We start from the raw sequence: 18637 nt of genomic DNA on the forward strand, positions 1-18637 counted from the left end.
GAGATACCCCAGGTGGGATTCGAACCTTTGAGCAGTAATGTCCTACCAGCATACCACATGTTGGGGCAGAAGATGTGAGAACTAATGGACAAAAGTGGCAGCCAGGGAAAAATTAACATGCTTCGAACTGATGAGTGCAGAAGATAAACAGAACAACCAGATCTTTCCAAATTAAATGAGAAGATGGTGGGAAACAATGAACGAAGAATTTCATAAACACCCGAGAAAGGAAAAACCTTGACGTGGTTTGGTCTTTAGTTCCCATTCTGTGTACTTTCCTTTTCTCCTGTCTTATATATTACTTTTGGATGTGCCAGAGGGCAGAGGGGGAAGCCTGAGAGGGCAGAGTTTTGAAACTTGTGAAAGAAGTTTTGGGAAAGATTTACAGGCTGAGTCAGTGCTGAATGTAACAGACTGAGCACAGAACAAGGACGTCATGCACTTATAGTAAGTAGGGGGAGAGACAGTTAGCCGCAATTGCCCGTAATTATCTAGGGGCAATTCTGAGTCTCCCCCTGGTGGCCAGTGGCAGTCTAGCGGACGGACTAACCATGGGCTGTGTAGATGTTTCAAGACAGGATTCCACTATTATATAAGTCAACCCTTACAACCCTTTTTAGTGAATTGGTGCCATAGAAGAACCATTTTTGGCTCACTTACAATGTTTTAATGGATGCTTCATTACAGAACAAATTCTGTATGTAAGTTATGAACATGGGAGAAGAAGAAGCTTTTTAAAGTTTTAAAGAACCCCAGTATCATTTTAAGGTTCTACACAAATGAATGGGATTTCTGTGGAACTATAAAGACCATGAACCCATTGGAAACCAACCCTCTGCAGGAACTGCACCTCTCCTCTGCCATGAATATATTTAAAAATATAAATTTAGGTCAAAATCGAATCTAATTTGAACAGACAGCTGTGCTTTGCAGATAATACCATCTAGTGCGGTATAGTGCCCCCCTGAGGTAGTTAATACACACTGTAGTCTGTTAATTCACTGCTAAAATTTAAAGTGTAAATGCATGTTTCATGTTTTTCCAAACACACACACCGTCGACACGACATCATCGTCCAATCGAATGAAAATAATTGAAATAAGATAAAGTAAAAATTCAGATTTTCTGTGAAACTGTGATAAAAACCAGCGTATGGGTCAGTCTTTCTACAGACAGCAGCAAGAAGGGGGGGGGGGGGGGGGGGGGCAAACAAGACTACAGTTACCAAAGCAATACTCCTAAACCACTACAGTTCCTACAATGGCTTGCAAATCTAACTTACAGTTTCCTGGTGGCACATGCACTTGTGAAATGACTGTATTTACCCTAACAGGTACCGTGTGTTCTCTGCATATTCACCAAAACGTGACCTCAGCATGAATGCACATACAGATACACCAGTAATTCACCACCACTGTTCACTCTGACTCTGTAGGTTTCTCTAGAACAGACCGTTTCACACCAAGCCACAATGAATGGCTTTGTTTACATCTTTATGCAGAAATTTTAAAAAGTGGTGACATTCCCCTTTGTAAGGTCTTAAAGTTGAAAACTGAATCTACTTAGAGTTGATTCGATGTACTTTCTGTGAGATATAATTCAGCCCTGGGGAATAACTAGCCAACATTTATGTGTTCATTTATTTGTTCATTGTTTATTAGTGGAAAAAAGGCCTGCTAATATAGGCCTAATAAATCTTGTCCATATGCATGTTATATTTAGCAAAAGTATAATTTCAGATCGGGGAGTGCCTGGGCACACCAGCATTAGGCCTAATGCATATCTTAACATGCATATGTGTGGGCGTTCATAAGCTCTGAGCCACTGAAGCTCTCCAAGGAGTTAAGAACTGCTGCATGGGAAAATACTGAGCTGAGCATCCAACTACTGAGCCTATTCTGTTTAGCAATTAAGGCATGCATATGCAAGGCACACACAGAGGAACATTAAAAGCTTTGTCTCATTTCAGTCCAGATTAGTTACACTTTTTCACTACTGGTATTCATGCCCCAACAGAGGTTTGTCCTTGTTTGACCTAGTTACAGCAAACTGCACTGATGTTTGGAATATCATATGACTACGTTTCACAGCTGATTTCAGACCAAGATTTGTGTTGTGACATAATATTCTTTAGACAGTAGACAAACAATAGTTGGTAATAATATAAGGACCAGTAGAAGGGGTTTCTCACCACAGAACAATGGGCCTTATTCACCAACCATTCTTAAGAAGAAATTTCGCTTGTGCATTTTTTTTTACAAAGACTCTGACATCCATCAGTGTTTTCTTATTTATGATTTGTTCCAAGTGGGATCCATTATCATACGTTTTATAATAACGCTGGGGTTTAAAAACACATCATGAATCCCATGTAGATGTTTTGTCAGGACTTTTCCCAAGAACAAATGTAAGAAAATTCTTAAGCAGAACATCCACCCTCAATATCAGTGAGTCTCTGCCTTCTCAGCACATTTGAAAAATGCATGTTGGGAATGTGCAGAGGTGGGGTTTAGTGAGGAGCAGGTAGAGTAGAAAACATCCAATATGAAGTTGTTCTGCTTGAGACGTTTTCGCAGATGGTTTCCGTCCCACACTATCTCCAAGTAAAGCGTGTTACAGACACAGCAAAACTCAACTTTCGTTTTCGAACACTTGGGAAACTCAAGTCAGGTTTTGAACAGTAAAAATGTACTTTATCAGCATAAAATGAATATTGTTGGACAAATCGTTTGTTTCGTTTTGACCAAATACTACTAGGAGTATGAGTGTAAAAATATTTGTAGAAATATTAAAATATATATTTAGAGTTACCTGCACTTTAAGAAGATATTGGTGAATAAGGCCCAATGTTCCTTATGATTCTACTGAAACTGTCCTAATAGAGGTCAGTCAGAGCTTTACTAACATTGAAACCACCTGTCTAATATTTAGTAGGTCCCCTTCGTTCGGGTCGTCAAAACAGCTCTGACTTGTTGAGGCATGGACTCGACAATTGTGAAGGGATCCTGGGGTATTAGGATCCTTTAGCACGTCTAGCACATCCCACAGTTGCTCAACCGGATTGAGACCTGAAGAATTTTGAGGGCCAAGTCAACGCCAGGATCTCGTCGTCATGTTTCTTAAACCACCGCTGATCAATTACTGCAGTGTTGTAGTGTGGCACATTATCCTGCTGAAAGGGGCCACTTTTATTAGGGAATACTGTTATTTCCCAGAGCATCACACTGCCTCCACCAGCTTGGTGTCAGTTACAAATCAACAATGCAAGCGACAGAATAAACACAGAGGTATAAATACACTAAGACGAAACAAGCACCACATGAGGCTAATGATGGAGGGGTGGAGTCACAAAGGAAAGTGAGGTGGGAACAGTAAAGAGTAGGCGGGACTATGGCGGATGCAAGAACGAAAACAAACAATGAAGCTCATGGACATGGAGCACAGGGGATACGTAAACATGAAACACAGATGAAAAGGGACTAGACAAGACAGGATTAGGTGTTACACTTTTAAGAACAAGAGTGCGGACAGAGTCAATATACATATTATGTCATTAAATATCATATATTATACAGTATATCATATGTACATATTATTGCCTTTATACATAATATGTCATTATCAGCTGAGCTGTAGCTGTGTGTAAACCTTTTGGGCTCTGAATGTGATCCCACACATCATTTCTTCACTCTTATAACTGCATTGTATAGGTCCTAAAATTGAACCCTGTGGGACTTCACAAAATATACACCAATTTTTTTCGCAGTAGGATTAAAGACTTGTGAAGTGAAGTTAATGGACGTGGCGGAGTGGGTTTAGTCGAATAACCTTTAATAAATGAAATAAATAATAGGTACAAAGCTGTTTGAGGTGCCTAGAAAACACATAATACGTACTTAGAACTGCTCAAATGTGAAAAAAATGAACTTTGCCTTTAACCATGCATGTCCTTGACAACACGCTCAGGGTGGACTGCATGACACAATGAACATCCTGCCATGCTGTGTGATATGTATAAAAAGGCTGAAAAGAACCAGCTCAGATACTAGATCAAGGTGGGAAGAGGAAAAGATCTAAGTGGCTTTGAAAGTAGATTCATTATTTGGGAAGGATGGCAGGAGCTTCAGTCACAGAGGCTATTTAGCTGACCGTTTTTTCAATAAGAACAGTGTGTAGGGGACATCTGCATTTAGAATCGTGAGAAAACGTCAGTAAGTAAGGTTTGGAAACCGTGGTTAAAAATGCACATTGAATTGCTGTAATGCCGGTGCATTCGCAGGGCTGGGCTGTGAACACGTACTCAGAATACAGAAGTGAAGTATCTGTATTCAGTTCACATTCGATTTTGAAACGGCCGTTTTCTGAAGACACTTACTTTTTACATTTTAAGGAGAATACTTTTAGGGTGCATACCCACTGAAAACATAGCATTCTCAAAAGATACATGTAAAAGATACATGCTTGATAATGGACGATTATTAAAAGCTTAATCAGTGGAGAGAGGACAGAGTGAAAGGTAATATGGGTAGAATAAAGGGAGGAGACTGAGTGAGGGAGGAGGCCTCAGCAGTGTTCCTTGGAGAGCAGAGAAGTCTTTTATTCAAAGCTGCTTAGTTCTTTTACAAATTCAAAAAACAAAAAAATGCTTACACTCTTAAAAATGAAGGTGCTTTAGATGGTTCTATGAGCGATTCCCAATTGTGGTTCCATAAACTATGTTTGTAATAGAGCTGTGTGAGTGTGAGGAACCTTTTGAAGGTCTAAAGAACCATCACTTAATGTATCTTAATGTATGCATCACTTAATCACGTAAGGTTTTTTAAACCCCTTGTAAAGGTTCTTCATACTCACACAGTTTAATTATAAAGAATCTTTGGTCCTGGAGGCACCCTGGCCATTTTACTGTTTTTCTTGTTCTGAACACATCTGATTCAACTAATCGGCTCATTAACAAGCCGTTTCAGAGTTGCAGAGGGGTGTTAAGCAGGGGATCCACTTCAGTGTGGGCCAGGGTAGACCTTTAGAAGGTTCTTCACACCCATACAGCTCCGTTACAAATAGGGTTCTTTATGGAACAGGGTACCATGCTCTTAAAAAAAAGGTTCTTCAAATGGTTATTTGAGTGATGCCATAAACACTTTTGTTGGTTCTTTATAGCATCACTCAAATAACCATTTGAAGAACCTTTGTTTTTAGAACTATGGTACCCTGCAATAGAATGGTGCCCTGTCTAGACCAGACTCGTAGCTGAGGCGAGGTAAAGGACAATACTTAGCATGTCCTCTGACTATGAACTTCTATAGTCTGTACCTGAGTTTTAGGTAATGCAGTTGTAACACAATGTTTTTTGGTTGGGGAGGGTTAGAGACCACTCTAAGCCAGTGGTCTTCATCCCTCCTTCAGGAAAGCTAACTTCCTGCAGGTTTCCAACACACCCCATTCAACCAATCAAGGACTTCTGAAGGCAGTTTCAGTTGGATCAGGTGGGGTGGAGTAGGGTTGGATCCAAAGTTGGGAGATTCAATGCTCTCCAAGAGTAGGGTTGAAGACTATTGCTCTCAGCAAACCATATAGTATCTTTATATCCAGAGGGCATTCCTGCCTTGAGCCCAATGATTCCTGACCAGGAAAAAGTGAATAAGAAGATGGAGGAATAAATGAATGAACAGAAGAACAGCATGGTGAAAATCGCCAACCAGTAATGTCAACAAACACTGTGTAAAATAAGCCATGTGTTCCCATGTCCCATAAAAGGACACCTGCTAAAAGTACTCCTATGTATTGTGACTAAATGTGTTACTGAAAAAAACATTAAGGACGATGCATTTAGTATTCAGGCCGTCGCCGCTCCATCAATTGTCAGTGCAGGACATGATTAGACTGTCAGCAAGAACAGTCCGTCCACAACCATGAGATATAATATCACAGAGATGGATATTATAGGGCTGCAGATACTGCTTATTTGAGTCCACTTGTCCCATCTGAAGGATCACTATAAATCCATTTAAAGTTATTCTGACTGATCACTTTTACACTGAACACACTCCACCAGAAATAAGTCAGGAAATTCAAATAGTCATGTCGTGACACGGCAGTTTGAAAAATCGAACAGTAAATTAGAGTGAATAAATGTTCTAGCTATCCAACATTAAACGTTCAGGAACCCTGAGATGTCTGTTGAAGGTCAAAGAAGGAAACAGGACTAGTGCAGCTGTCGAGAACTGGTGTCCAGGGTTTTCCTATTCTAACACACTAAAAGAAACCTTTGTGATTGGCTGAAGAGCTGGACCTGGAGGGCTGGAGTTGGAAAATCGCCAAACTAAGCTGGAATCCAGCAGAGAAGCAAGGCATTGTGTTGCAGATATGCTATACGGACAAAAGTATTGAGACACCTGCTTATTTATTGTTTCTTCAGAAATCAAGTGCATTAAAAAAGAATGTACCCAGGTATATGTTGGAATAGCTGTCTCTACTTTGGGGAAGGCTCTCTACTAGATTTTCCAGCACTGCTGTGAGGATTTGATTGCAGTCAGTGACAAGAGCATTAGTGAATTTAGGATGTTGGATGATCACTGCCCTACCTCATCTCTTACTCCCCAACTCATCCTCATACCAACAGTATTGGATGGACCACCCATCAATTCAGAGAACCCAGCTCCATTGCTCCACAGCTCAATGCTGGGGGCTTTATACCCATCTAGCTCACACCTGGCATTAGGCATGATGCCAATAGGTTCATGTTTATCTGCTCCAGAGAGTCTTATTCTATTGGCAGTACTTCTCTACAGGGTCCCCTTAACCCCTTAACACGCCGAGCTGTATTCCTCAGTAAATACTGGGACTTTTGTATAAACTGGTGGGGCTATTCTTGTGAAACAGAAGTTTGTAATAACACGTTTGGCCCACCGGCAGGACATAGGCTTTATAAAGGAGATGAATATGGTTCACCAAATGTCACCAAAATCTAAATATATTGCTACAAATCATAGATTCCCTTTTCCAGCATCATCTAGAACATTTTCGGCTGTTGTAGAGAAGCTTACAGCTTCTGATTTCTTTACAACACTGAAACCAAGGGGTCATGATGCCTGTAACACAAGTACACAGCCCACCAAATGTAAATACTACACCCCACCCCACTCCAGTCTACAGCCATATAGCTTCTCATATTTAAACATATGTTATAAGGGATGCATCTGCCTCGATTGCTTTTTGACTGAGGCACAATTCAGTCATTTGCATTTATCACTGTCTTAAAATGACAGCAATAAAAAGTGCCTGTTTAATTCTAACGGGTAAACACAGGTTAGAAAATCGTTATGTAATAATTCAAGTTTCTGGTCATGAAATAAAATGGACATTAAGCACACAAAAATACAGAGAAGTGTAGGATTTGATCCCTAATTTAGTTATGAAAAAAAGCTAAGCACTGAATTCAGGTTCACTGATCAGCCATAACATTAAAACCACAGACTGCTGCTGACGCCTTGGTGCCAGAGGTCTTGTAGAGCTCATGTATGGGCGGGTCAGAGCTGATATTGGTGGTTGGTGTGGCGCAACAGCTAACACCTACCACTACCTACCAGTGAACTACCCCATCACGTGGAATACTGGGGTTCGATTCCCAGTCTGGGTGACTATGCTGCGCTACACCAATAAGAGCCCTTGGGCAAGACTCCTAACACTACACTGGCCCACCTCTGTAATACGAGTCACCTTGTAAGTCGCTCTGAATAAGAGTGTCAGCTAAATGCCATAAATAATAAAATCAATGAAATGAAATGATATTGGGGCACGATCAAGGTAAACTACACAGTTTCCACCCTTCTGTCCTGTGTCCTGTCAGTCTGACCGTCACTGATCCTCCGAGCCTGATGGGGGCGCTAATCCGCCGCTCTTGGCTAAAGTCGTGCGGCGGCTCGGCGCGGAGAGAGGCGGCGCTGGGCGGGGATGAAAGGTTGTAAACATGGCGGCGGCCTTGGAAGAGGATGAAATCGACAATGATGATTACTACTCTCTTTTAAACGTGCGGAGAGAGGTATGGGCTTTGCGTTTGGTCTGTACGGATCTGCAAGGCGTGAGTCGGGGTTGTTTTGTGAGGAGAGGCGCTCCATGATGGTCACTGTGAAGCAGAAGGCTGGGTCATGTCGAGCGGCTCAGGCTGAAGGGAGCTAGCTAACGCGTTAGCCCGGCAGTGTGACCCTTCCTTATCATTGGCCACTGCAGTGTCCATCTGTCCTACACTGTATTCATAATAAATACACATTTAAACGCGTCTTTTGAATGTTACACCTCTGATGAGATGTTTGATGGCCTAAAATCTAACGTCGTGGTCGCTGAGTAGCTAAATGTGGGTAGCTATCTAGTTAGCTAGCTAGCTAAACTTTCCACGACTGTGGAGCTAAACGTGAGAGCGCCCTGATGCAGTACTTTCAGTTATGGCTAGCTATAGGTCACTGGGTTAGCGATGGTCTCGGCTGGGTTACACGTCGTTGTCAAACTCTGAAAGTTAGCTTAGCTGGCTAATGTTATTGCCATCATAGCTGATTTGACTTATAGTCCATAAAAACCAGAAGCCCACCCGCACAGCTCCACTGTCCTCTCTAAAGTTAGTGCTAGTAGTGCTAGCTACCTTCAGCCCTGCTTGGTTTATGTCTTTAGTGGTTTTAGAGGTAATGTATGACTATTTACTGGCCTCAAAATAATGGCTGATGCCTGTTATAAAACACAATCGTAGTCTTTAGCCTTTTTATTTAGTGACAAAAGCAGTTGGCAAGCTCACAAAGTGTTGTGTAGTGAAGCCCCATGTCTCTTAAGGCATTTTCAGGGGTCAGTATTACAGAAAACCAAAACGTCTCACACTCGTATATGTACAGTCCTTACATGACTGGACCTTAATGACTGGAAGTATGGTGTTAGGTGGGTGCTCTCGTGGAGAGGTGAATACTTAGCTCCATTAAGAGACACGCAGGGAACACGTCGTGCAGGGATTTCAGAGTCAGTTTTAATGAGCAATGAGAGCACTTCCCAGACAACACCTGCAGGAGAACCCAGGCTACAACCCAGCACAGTTCACCATACTCACACACACTCCTGCGTTTTCCTCCAAAACTCTCCATGCACATGTGCACTGTACCCCACCTTAAAGTGAGCGTTACAATACACCGATTACCCATAACATCTGATCTGACCATTCGAGGCCACACGAGACCTCTGAAGGCGACCTGCGGTATCTGGCACCAGGTCCTTTTAGTCCTGGAAGTTGTGAGGTGGGGCCTCGGCTGTCCATTGCCCTGTCGCCGTTTAATAGGTTGACCTGTCTTGGAAAGATTAGATGGCTTTTGGTAGATACTGACCACTGCATACCAGAAAAAGAGGGGAGGGGGGGGGGGGCGCCAGACCTGTCTGATGTTTTGGAGAGGTTCTGACCCAGTCGTCTAGCCATCACAACTTAGCCCTGTCAAAGTGGCTCAGCTCCGTATGCCTGCCCAGGTGTCCTGCTTTTAACACACATCGCCTTCAAGGACTGACTGTTCAGGTGCTTTCTAACGTGTCCCAGACCTTGACAGATGCCACTGTAGAGGAACATAATCAATGCTTTTTGCTTCCCCTGTCATGTTATGGCTTATGGGTGTATGTAAACTACAGATTCAATATATATATATTTTTTTTACGTTTATGTCTCTGTCCTCTACTGCATGCAATTTATAGCCTGAATTTGGATTTGTCAAGGTAGTCAAATGTGTCTTCTACCTTCAGGCCACACAAGAGGAACTCAAGGCATCGTATCGCCGCCTGTGCATGCTCTACCACCCTGATAAACACAGAGATCCTGAGCTGAAGAGGCAGGCAGAGCAGCTTTTTAACTTGGTACACCAGGCATATGAAGGTGAGAGGCTTCATTATCCTTCATTAGAGTTGTTTCCCAATGGATTGTATTTCTGTTTATTAATTTTTGTTTTATAAAAAACAAATGCCAACATGGTCCTAACTTCTCTTTTGTGCCTCTCCAGTTCTTAGTGATCCGCAGTCTAGAGCTATCTATGACATATATGGGAAGAGAGGGCTGGAGGTAGAAGGATGGGAGGTAAGCCACGGTTCAGAAGTCCTCTAAATAGACCCTCAATGCTTTGATTACACTGAGTAATTCTTGTTTATTGATAAATGGTGTGTAAGGTATATTGTGGTCACCTGTGGTGTTCTTAAACTGAAACACAGGTAGTGGAGAGGAAGAGAACGCCGGGAGAGATCCGGGAAGAGTTTGAGCGCCTTCAGAGAGAGAGGGAGGAGAGGAGACTGCAGCAGAGGACCAACCCTAAGGTTTTATTTGTACTGGATGATCTTTTGTGCTTTTGCTTAAGGTTGCTGTCAGATTGGCTGTGAACTTTGTGTCTGTGTCTTTTTGGACAGGGGACAATCAGTGTGGGTGTGGATGCCACAGACCTTTTTGATCGCTATGAAGAAGATTATGAGGAGATCTCGGGTAGTGGCTTACCCCACATCGAGATTAACAAGATGCACATTTCTCAGTCCATAGAGGTATGTGAATTTTCGGCAGATGCTTTTTGGGGTTATTCATTATGTAGACTTTTGCCTTGCAGCTTAAATAAAAAGGAGACATTCAGGCCATCATGAGTAGGTTCTTTTTAACCACTGTGCAACAGACAAGTATGCAAGTGTTTATTTTGGGAGGTATTGTTTTCAGGCACCTCTGACAACATCAGACACGGCCATTCTCTCAGGCTCGCTCTCCACACACAATGGCAACGGTGGTGGAAACATTAACCTGGCTCTACGACGAGTGACCTCCGCAAAAGGCTGGGGAGAGGTACGGATTTTGTTTGCTGCTTTGGACACATTCACCCTAAATGACAATAGAGCCTAAACCAGCCACTTTGCTTGTCTGTAGATTGAGGTAGGAGCAGGAGACACGCATGGCCCTCTCTTTGGCTTGAAGATATTTCGCAACCTGACAGCCCGCTGGTGAGTAATGCAGATTTCATAGATAAACTGCAGATAAGTGCAAGCAGAAGTGAACTAGCCTGGCCCAAGCAAGGATTGTTTTTGTTTCTCCCATCATACAGCTCATACAGCACTCCAGAAATCTGCCCCTGCCATATACTTTGTTAAGTACTGATTTTATAATGCTTTCTAGCCACAGTTTAGGGCTCTAAGCTTCTGGAGCTGTCCAGCATGTACATAAACAAACATAATAGCACTATTAAATGTATTTTTAACATCTCCTTATGAAATCTCACCCCAATGCAAAGTGTTTCTCACCTAATTACTTGCGTTAGTTATGCTTTTGCTGTATTTATTGTTGAATCTTGGTCATACTTCCACACACACAAATATAGTGATAAGGAACATGCAGTTGTTTTTTATTTGCTTATGTCCTTAGTATGTGTGTAGACGATTATTTCTGATTGGTTGATTCGTGTACTTGTGTCCTGAGAAGTTCCCATCTTTTCCCATCTGTAATATCACTGAAACAATTGTCGTGTAATGAGCTTTATGGAGAACAGTAAAAGAAAACAAAGCTTAAAAATTGAAAGATTAATACTTTGTTTTTCCACAAATTCTCTATCACAGTGTCCTCATTTGTTTATCATCAGTATGTATTTACTTGTTTAGGCTTTTTATCAGAAAAAGGGAGTATATCGCTGCTGTGTGTGTCTTGCAGCTTCATGACAGCTCAGTGCGGGTTGCAGTTTTCATCACGTGGTATGCGGCCAGGTTTCTCCACCATGCTTGCCCGCCACCTAGATAAGAACACGATGGGATACCTGCAGTGGCGTTGGGGCACTCAGTCCTCTATGAACACCAGCATCGTCAGGGACACAAAGAGTAGCCACTTCACTTTTGCTGTTCAGGTCAGTAACACAAACGTCGGTCCACCTTTTCACACGTCTCTCAACCACACGTCTCTCAGGTGATGCACAATTTATCGTGCTACATAATATGCTTTTCTAAGCATATTGAGGATATCGTTAGTGCTTAATAAACACTGATCAGCTGCAGGTTTCATTACAAGCTCTGTAATTAGACTGGTTTAATTAGCAACAGCAGATGTTGAATTGAATTCACTGTACTCAGTATCTGAACAGTAGTTTCTATGCTACTATGCTAAGAATCTATGCTACTGATGTATTTAGTCTGTAATCACATGTATTGTGATAAATGTCTTTACATATTGTGATATAGTATTTGTACCACATCGCCCAGCCCTAACATCAGTTTTTTTCATGTCCGTTTGATTTTTCACCAGACTATTCCTTAACTGCTATTAGGTCAAGCCAATCACTGTAGACAACATGGACAGCGCAACATCTCTCAAATGTGAAGCAATTGCTTTTTGAGCGCCTCTGCTCTGCCCATCCTCATATGTTTCAGTGACAAAACAGCCCATTTCCATCTCATGTTTCTCCTTTAAACTGTCTTTCATTCTCTAGTGTCTAAATTTTAGCGGTTAGTTTTCCCTGTCCAAATACTTTTTTTTTCTTTTTCCAACAAATTATAAAACTCACGTTATTCTGCTTTTATTGTAAGAACACTTAGGAATTAGGAATTAGGGTTACACTTAGGAATAAAGTGATTGACAACCTTGGCTGAAAGAGAACGCCTGCAGGACTTGCAGTGCGCCCTTTCTGTTCATTACATAGAGTAGCTGAGTTGTAGTGGAACCTGTTTACTATTGAAACATTTCACTTCCTGGACAAACTTGGGATCCAGGGGTCAAATCTGCTTTGCTTTGGCGCTGTAAACTCAATGACGGCGCTCTGACACACACTTGGTCTGGGAGAATGGGGCAGGTGTACCAGAGTATCCTGGCTCTGCCGCTGGAGGAAAGTTTTGGCTTCATTTCTATAGAATGGAATGGAACCACAGTGGCTATGCTTTCTACAGTCAACCAAATGTCTGCTTTGCTGTAATCTGATGTTCACAGGTCTTATATATATTTTTTATATTTTAATATTACCGCAAACAGGGTCGTCCAGTAATGCAAAAAACTCCAGATCTTCCAGTAATACATTTAATGTGGTTAACCAAGCTAAACTGCAGCCGTGCTGTTAATCTAATGAAGTCTTTTCTTGCCACAGCTGGGGATCCCACACACATTCATTATGATGAGCTACCAGTACAAATTCCAAGATGATGATCAGACCAAGATCAAGGGTTCTGTGAAGTAAGCGTCTTTGTATTGTTTGTTATTGATATTCATGATACTGATAATGTATGTAACTGTATTGTTAACATGAACTCGTTGAAATTGCCTTTTTTAAGACTGTTATAAGAATCTGTCAATCATGTTTAATTCTATTTTTACAATTATGAGCCCCTTTTCCACATAGGTGACCTCTGTGTGTCTTTTCTCTACAGATCAGGGTTTTTTGGAACAGTGGTGGAGTATGGTGCCGAGACTAAGATCAGTCGACACAGCGTTCTAGGTGCTACCGTCAGTGTTGGAGTACCCCAAGGGGTTTCCCTCAAAATCAAGTATGAAGTGTGATCTGATTACAAAACAAGTATCTTTAACTTGTTGGTGTTTTGTTTTTTATATATATATATATATATATATAAAGATGTTTGTTTCAATCCTGTTTCAATGCTTTAGGTTGAACAGGGCCAGCCAGACGTACTTCTTTCCAATACACTTGACAGACCAGCTTCTCCCCAGCGCAGTGTTCTATGCCACTGTTGGACCTCTTGTATTTTACTTGGCCATCCAGAGGCTTGTTATCAAGCCTTATGTGCGTTCCCAGAAGGAACAGTAAGTCCTTCAGTGTCCTCACACCCTTGGAATTGAGAATTCGAAAACAATAAAAGACCTTGGAAGTATTTAGAAATTGTTAAGGGTTGTTTCCAAAGTACAAGGAATGAGTCTGTACGTGAGGGCATAGTTAATTATCACAGAGTGTGTGTGTGTGAGAGAGAGAGTAAGAAAAGCTAGTCTTCTAAAATTTTACACATAATAAACTGTGTTCTTTAATCACATTCAAGGCTGTCTGTAACTTCACAAATTTCAGCATTGACCTTGTCATTTGGCTTTAAATTGTTAGATGTATTTGTGTTGATGATGATGCTTAAGTGTAGAACATTGCTGACAATCACAGGTGGTGCTGAGGCAGAATGAAGCCTATTATAAATAACACTTTATTGTGATTTACATTTTGTGTTTAATTGCTCCCTCTGTTTAGGGACCTGGAAAAACAGCGGGAGAGCACTGCGTCTGACGTTGCCAAAAAGAAGCAAGAGGCAGAATCTGCTGTGAGTCCACAGATCTCCAACGTAGTGCTGATCACTTTTAATGTGGACTATGTCAATATGCATGCAGAACGAGTGTGGAGTCTTGTCCTGTGTTCATTTGTGATTTTGTCAGAGAGATGAACATGTGCCTTAATAGCAAGTCTTGTTTTTTTTTGTAGGTTTTGCTGATGCAAGAGTCTGTGCGAAGAATCATTGAAGCTGAGGAATCTCGAATGGGTAAGAGAGCCATTTTCATATCCACCTCTTTTTCCATAAAAATATCTTTTGCTTTGTGTAAGAACTTAATTAACTGAATTAATTTGTTGATTAATTACAACCACAGCGATGATAAACATACAGTGAGTAGTATGATGTTCTCAGTTAGAGGATGTTGCAATGATTGGAAGATGAAAATAATTTCGCTCGAAAAGATTGAATGTTGTGGAGCACCATATAACTTTTATATCCACCACCTGCCAAAGAAGAGGACTTGCGTCTGTGGTTGAAGCTGAAGCTGCTAAATTAAAAACCACCATTCAGTCTGCCCTTGAAGGGGAAACCAACACCAGAACATCCTAGGTTATGAAGCTCTGATGAAGCAGATGCATTGGGTGCTTGTGAGGGTCTTGGCTGACTAGGTTAGCTCTTAGGTTAACGTCCTACCTGATGGCCTCACGAACACCTGATGCATCCTCATTCCCTGGAGCTTCATAACCGACTTTCCCCTCCACAAAATGGTCCAGAGCAAACGTGTGGACGTTCAGGTGGATGTTTGAAATTTAGCACCTTCAACCATTGACGCAGTTCCTCTTCTTGTTTGGAGTTGGTGTCTCACAGCACTCCGATCTTTTCATGTTGTGTTGAGAAGCTAGTTAACTCTGCTCTTAATAGCTCAGAAAAACTGAAATAGCCTGTTGGAATGTTGGGTTAGCCTAGCTAAACACTTTCAGAGCAGTAGCCTACTTCAGACTGCATTCACTTTGAATACGAGCCAAATAAGGTGGATAGCCTCTGATTGACAGTATGCAAGGTAATCAGATGTTCCTCATTTTACAAATGACTTGCATTGTGTCTTCTCTCATTAGGCCTCATCATACTCAATGCCTGGTACGGGAAGTTTGTGACAGACAACAGTAGGAAGCATGAAAGAGCGAGAGTCATTGATGTGACTGTACCTCTTCAGTGCCTGGTGAAGGACTCCAAGCTCATTCTCACAGAGGCCTCGAAGGTAAACTAATTCTCATAATGGTCCCCCAAAAGTGACTCTTTGATTGCATAGGGGTGTAACGGGACATGTGTTCATACCAACCAGTCACAGTATGTCGTAGACGTCACGATTAAGTACACACAGTCGTACAGAGAATATACAGTACATGTAGCCTATAGTTATGTTAAAATTACAGAGTTCACAGTTTAGACACAGTTTTTTTAACCACTTCCAAAGCACTTGTGTTATCAGTGGGTTAGCAGAGTCATCCTTGAAGCATGTGTCTGTGTAAAAAGCCATGTTTGCTGGATGCAGCGAGCTTTCTGCCTCAAGAATCATGTCTGAGGTAATGCCCTTTGTGACTGGTTATTTCCCAGTAGTACACCAGTTAAACAAATGCGGATAGGAAGGCTGATTGGATACAGAGCAGCTGATTGACCTAGGCTCAGTTGCTCCTGGAGAGATTGTTTGATGTGAAGCTCGCTTTACCATTTCACAGCCATGTTTAATTTATGCTGAGAGAAAAACTAGCCCTATAGCTGACAACACCAGAACAAGCTTAAGCACAACATGAGAAAAATTACCAATAAAATAGGACTCCCTGGAGCTAATAAACCTGTTGGCACCATGCCTATATAAAGCCCTGAAGCATTGATTTGTAGAGCAGTGGAACTGTGTTCTCTGAAATGATGGATGTTGCTCTATTCAATACATTTGGGATGATTTGGGGAGTCTGGGATGAGGGGAAGTGGTGCTCATCAAACATCCAGACTTTACTAATATTCTTGGTTCTGAATGCAATCCAGTCCTCACAGCAATGCTTCACAGTCTAGTAGACAGCTTTCCCTGGACAGTAGAGACAGTACCTCCAGCAGAAGCAGGATTAACTCTTTTTAATGCCCAAAGAAACAATGAATGAGCAGGTGTCCCAATACTTTCGTGTTTTTATGGCATAGGTCCTAGCAGAAAGTTTGCAACATGCTAAGATTTTCCATGATGCAGATTTTGTTGTGGTTTTTGTTCTGGTTGTACCGAACCATGAGGTCCAAGCTGTGGTATAACCACAATCGTGTTCTAAACAGATCAGGCTACTGTGTGCCGTTACACCCCTAGTACCAAATTCACAGCTTGTATCAGTGAAACATTTAAAACTGATTTTTGCAGTTATAATCCAAACCCAAGCAGAACATTTCAGGACAACCTATTAATATGCTGTTTCTATTCACCATCTCCTCAGGCTGGCTTACCAGGCTTCTACGACCCCTGCGTGGGTGAGGAAAAGAGCCTAAAGGTGCTGTATCAGTTCAGAGGCGTCATGCACCAGGTTCTATCTGGTGACACAGAAGCACTCAGGATACCAAAACAGTGTATGTCTACTACAGGTCTTTTTTTCTGTTTATTATTGCTATATTTTGAGCCTGGGGTCTTGTTTTAATCATAATGCTAATCTAAAGCCTCAATAAAATGTATTGAAATTTCTATTAATTTTTCTTTTCTTCTTGCATTGCAGCTCACAGGATTGATAACGACACTTAGGAACAGTTTTCTTCAGGGATGAAAGGGACAGCTTGGACTGGTGTAGAAGACAAACGGATGTTGTGTTCTAGTGACTTGGATCTTATTCCTTGTGGCCTAAAAATCATTCATATGCATATATATATATATATATATACTTTTTGTGCAGTTAATAATTTAGTTATGCAAAAGGGCATGTTTAAAAACCAAGTCCACTGGAGGAGCGCATGAATTTGCTTCAAGCCTACTTGAAACACCATGACTCGTGTTAGAAACCTGAAAGAATTTGCTATGGATTGGGTACCTTCCATGTCATTCTGGCCATTTTTTAAGTATTTAAATTCTCTCCTCCCCCTGAAGAAAATGGTCACTACTTGCATATGAATGAACTGTACTGGAGTGTTTCCAGGACACAACAGTGCCTGTTTTCAGCCCTCATGTGAGAGCGCTATTTCACTATACAGATGTCAGAGGGTGAGCATGCTGCTGCTGAACCAATCCACGCGATCACACTAAGTATCGACCCTTTGTTAATCATGCATTTCATTTTTCGGATGTAAACACCAGCATGCAATACAAGAGAGCTCATTAGTGTGGGTGGATGCTGAAGTACCTTATATTGAGGTAAAGACCTTCAACCTACGATACCCAATACCATCTCTTAATGATTTGTTTGCTTGACTCTAATAAACAGTCACCATTCCAATTTCTTTGACCCTATTCTCCATCAAGCTGTTGAAAGCACATGATTTTACATGATTTCTAACACTGCCTTAGGAAACTGTTACACGATTCATTTCCGAATGGTCAGTTTAAGTAGTAATCCATCATTTTTAAATGTTGACATTTCTGGCATTCTTCTTGTTGTGTTCAGAAAGAGTTGAAAGGCTGGCACTAATAAACGTTAACAGCTTTCATTTTAAGCTCTCAGCCTGCCTTGTATCTCAGTTTTGAGGCTCCAGATCTCCTTCAACTCCATAAATGTCCCGTCAAATATATTTTTAGTGCCATAAGACAAGTTATTTTAACCAGGTCCGTGTCACTGTTGCCATCCTAGAACATGGTAATGCCTTTTGTAATTTTAGGGAATTCAGAAGTAGTGGTGGGTGAAGGATGAGCTGTTTAATCAAAATCAGCCTTCTCTCCGTTTCAAGAAAGGGTCCCCTTTCAGAGTGACTATTATTTGTAAAGTACATTTCCTCTGTATATTTGCCAGGTGGAAGGTGGAGAAAAAAATAAATCCTCAAAGTAAACTTGTAAATGCTTTTGAGTTGTGTGCTTCTGTTTATGAAAGCAGGCTGACCTGATTAGTTTTTCCACTCAATTATATATGATCTGTTCTAGCTATTATGATTTCTTCAACTATATTTTGATTTATTTAACTGTGGAATGGTACAAGTCTCATAGTTGGGCACACCAAGCATGATCTGTCAGGAAAATGCTTCTTGTCATTCCTCATGTGATGTTCTAAGAAAATGATTTCGAAAAGGCTAACAGTTCAGTCCTCTGGGCTATATTTTAAATTGCATTGCTTACCAAGGACATCAGTTTGTAAAATGCACGTCTGTTTATGACCTAGATTTCTTGCCCTTGCTGTATGTCTTGTCATTTTGTCTTCAATATATTTCATTCTTTTCATTATAAAGACATTAAACTGGTGAACATTTT

The 18637-nt window shown here is 41.3% G+C and overlaps 1 protein-coding gene across 1 annotated transcript; it reads left to right on the plus strand.

Annotated features, from left to right (window-relative positions):
* Window positions 1-7941: 7941 nt before the first annotated feature.
* On the plus strand, window positions 7942-18614 carry dnajc11a (DnaJ (Hsp40) homolog, subfamily C, member 11a). The gene is made up of 16 exons (XM_072696473.1): window positions 7942-8038; window positions 9760-9889; window positions 10014-10087; window positions 10219-10320; window positions 10411-10539; window positions 10706-10828; window positions 10910-10983; window positions 11684-11873; window positions 13101-13186; window positions 13381-13497; window positions 13616-13771; window positions 14199-14268; window positions 14427-14484; window positions 15333-15475; window positions 16692-16821; window positions 16965-18614. Exons 1-16 carry the CDS (start codon window positions 7967-7969, stop codon window positions 16988-16990), a joined length of 1680 nt encoding a protein of 559 aa, XP_072552574.1. The 5' UTR covers window positions 7942-7966; the 3' UTR covers window positions 16991-18614.
* Window positions 18615-18637: the final 23 nt, after the last annotated feature.

This window comes from Salminus brasiliensis, chromosome 14 (assembly GCF_030463535.1).
Source record: "Salminus brasiliensis chromosome 14, fSalBra1.hap2, whole genome shotgun sequence".
Classification (NCBI taxonomy): domain Eukaryota; kingdom Metazoa; phylum Chordata; class Actinopteri; order Characiformes; family Bryconidae; genus Salminus; species Salminus brasiliensis.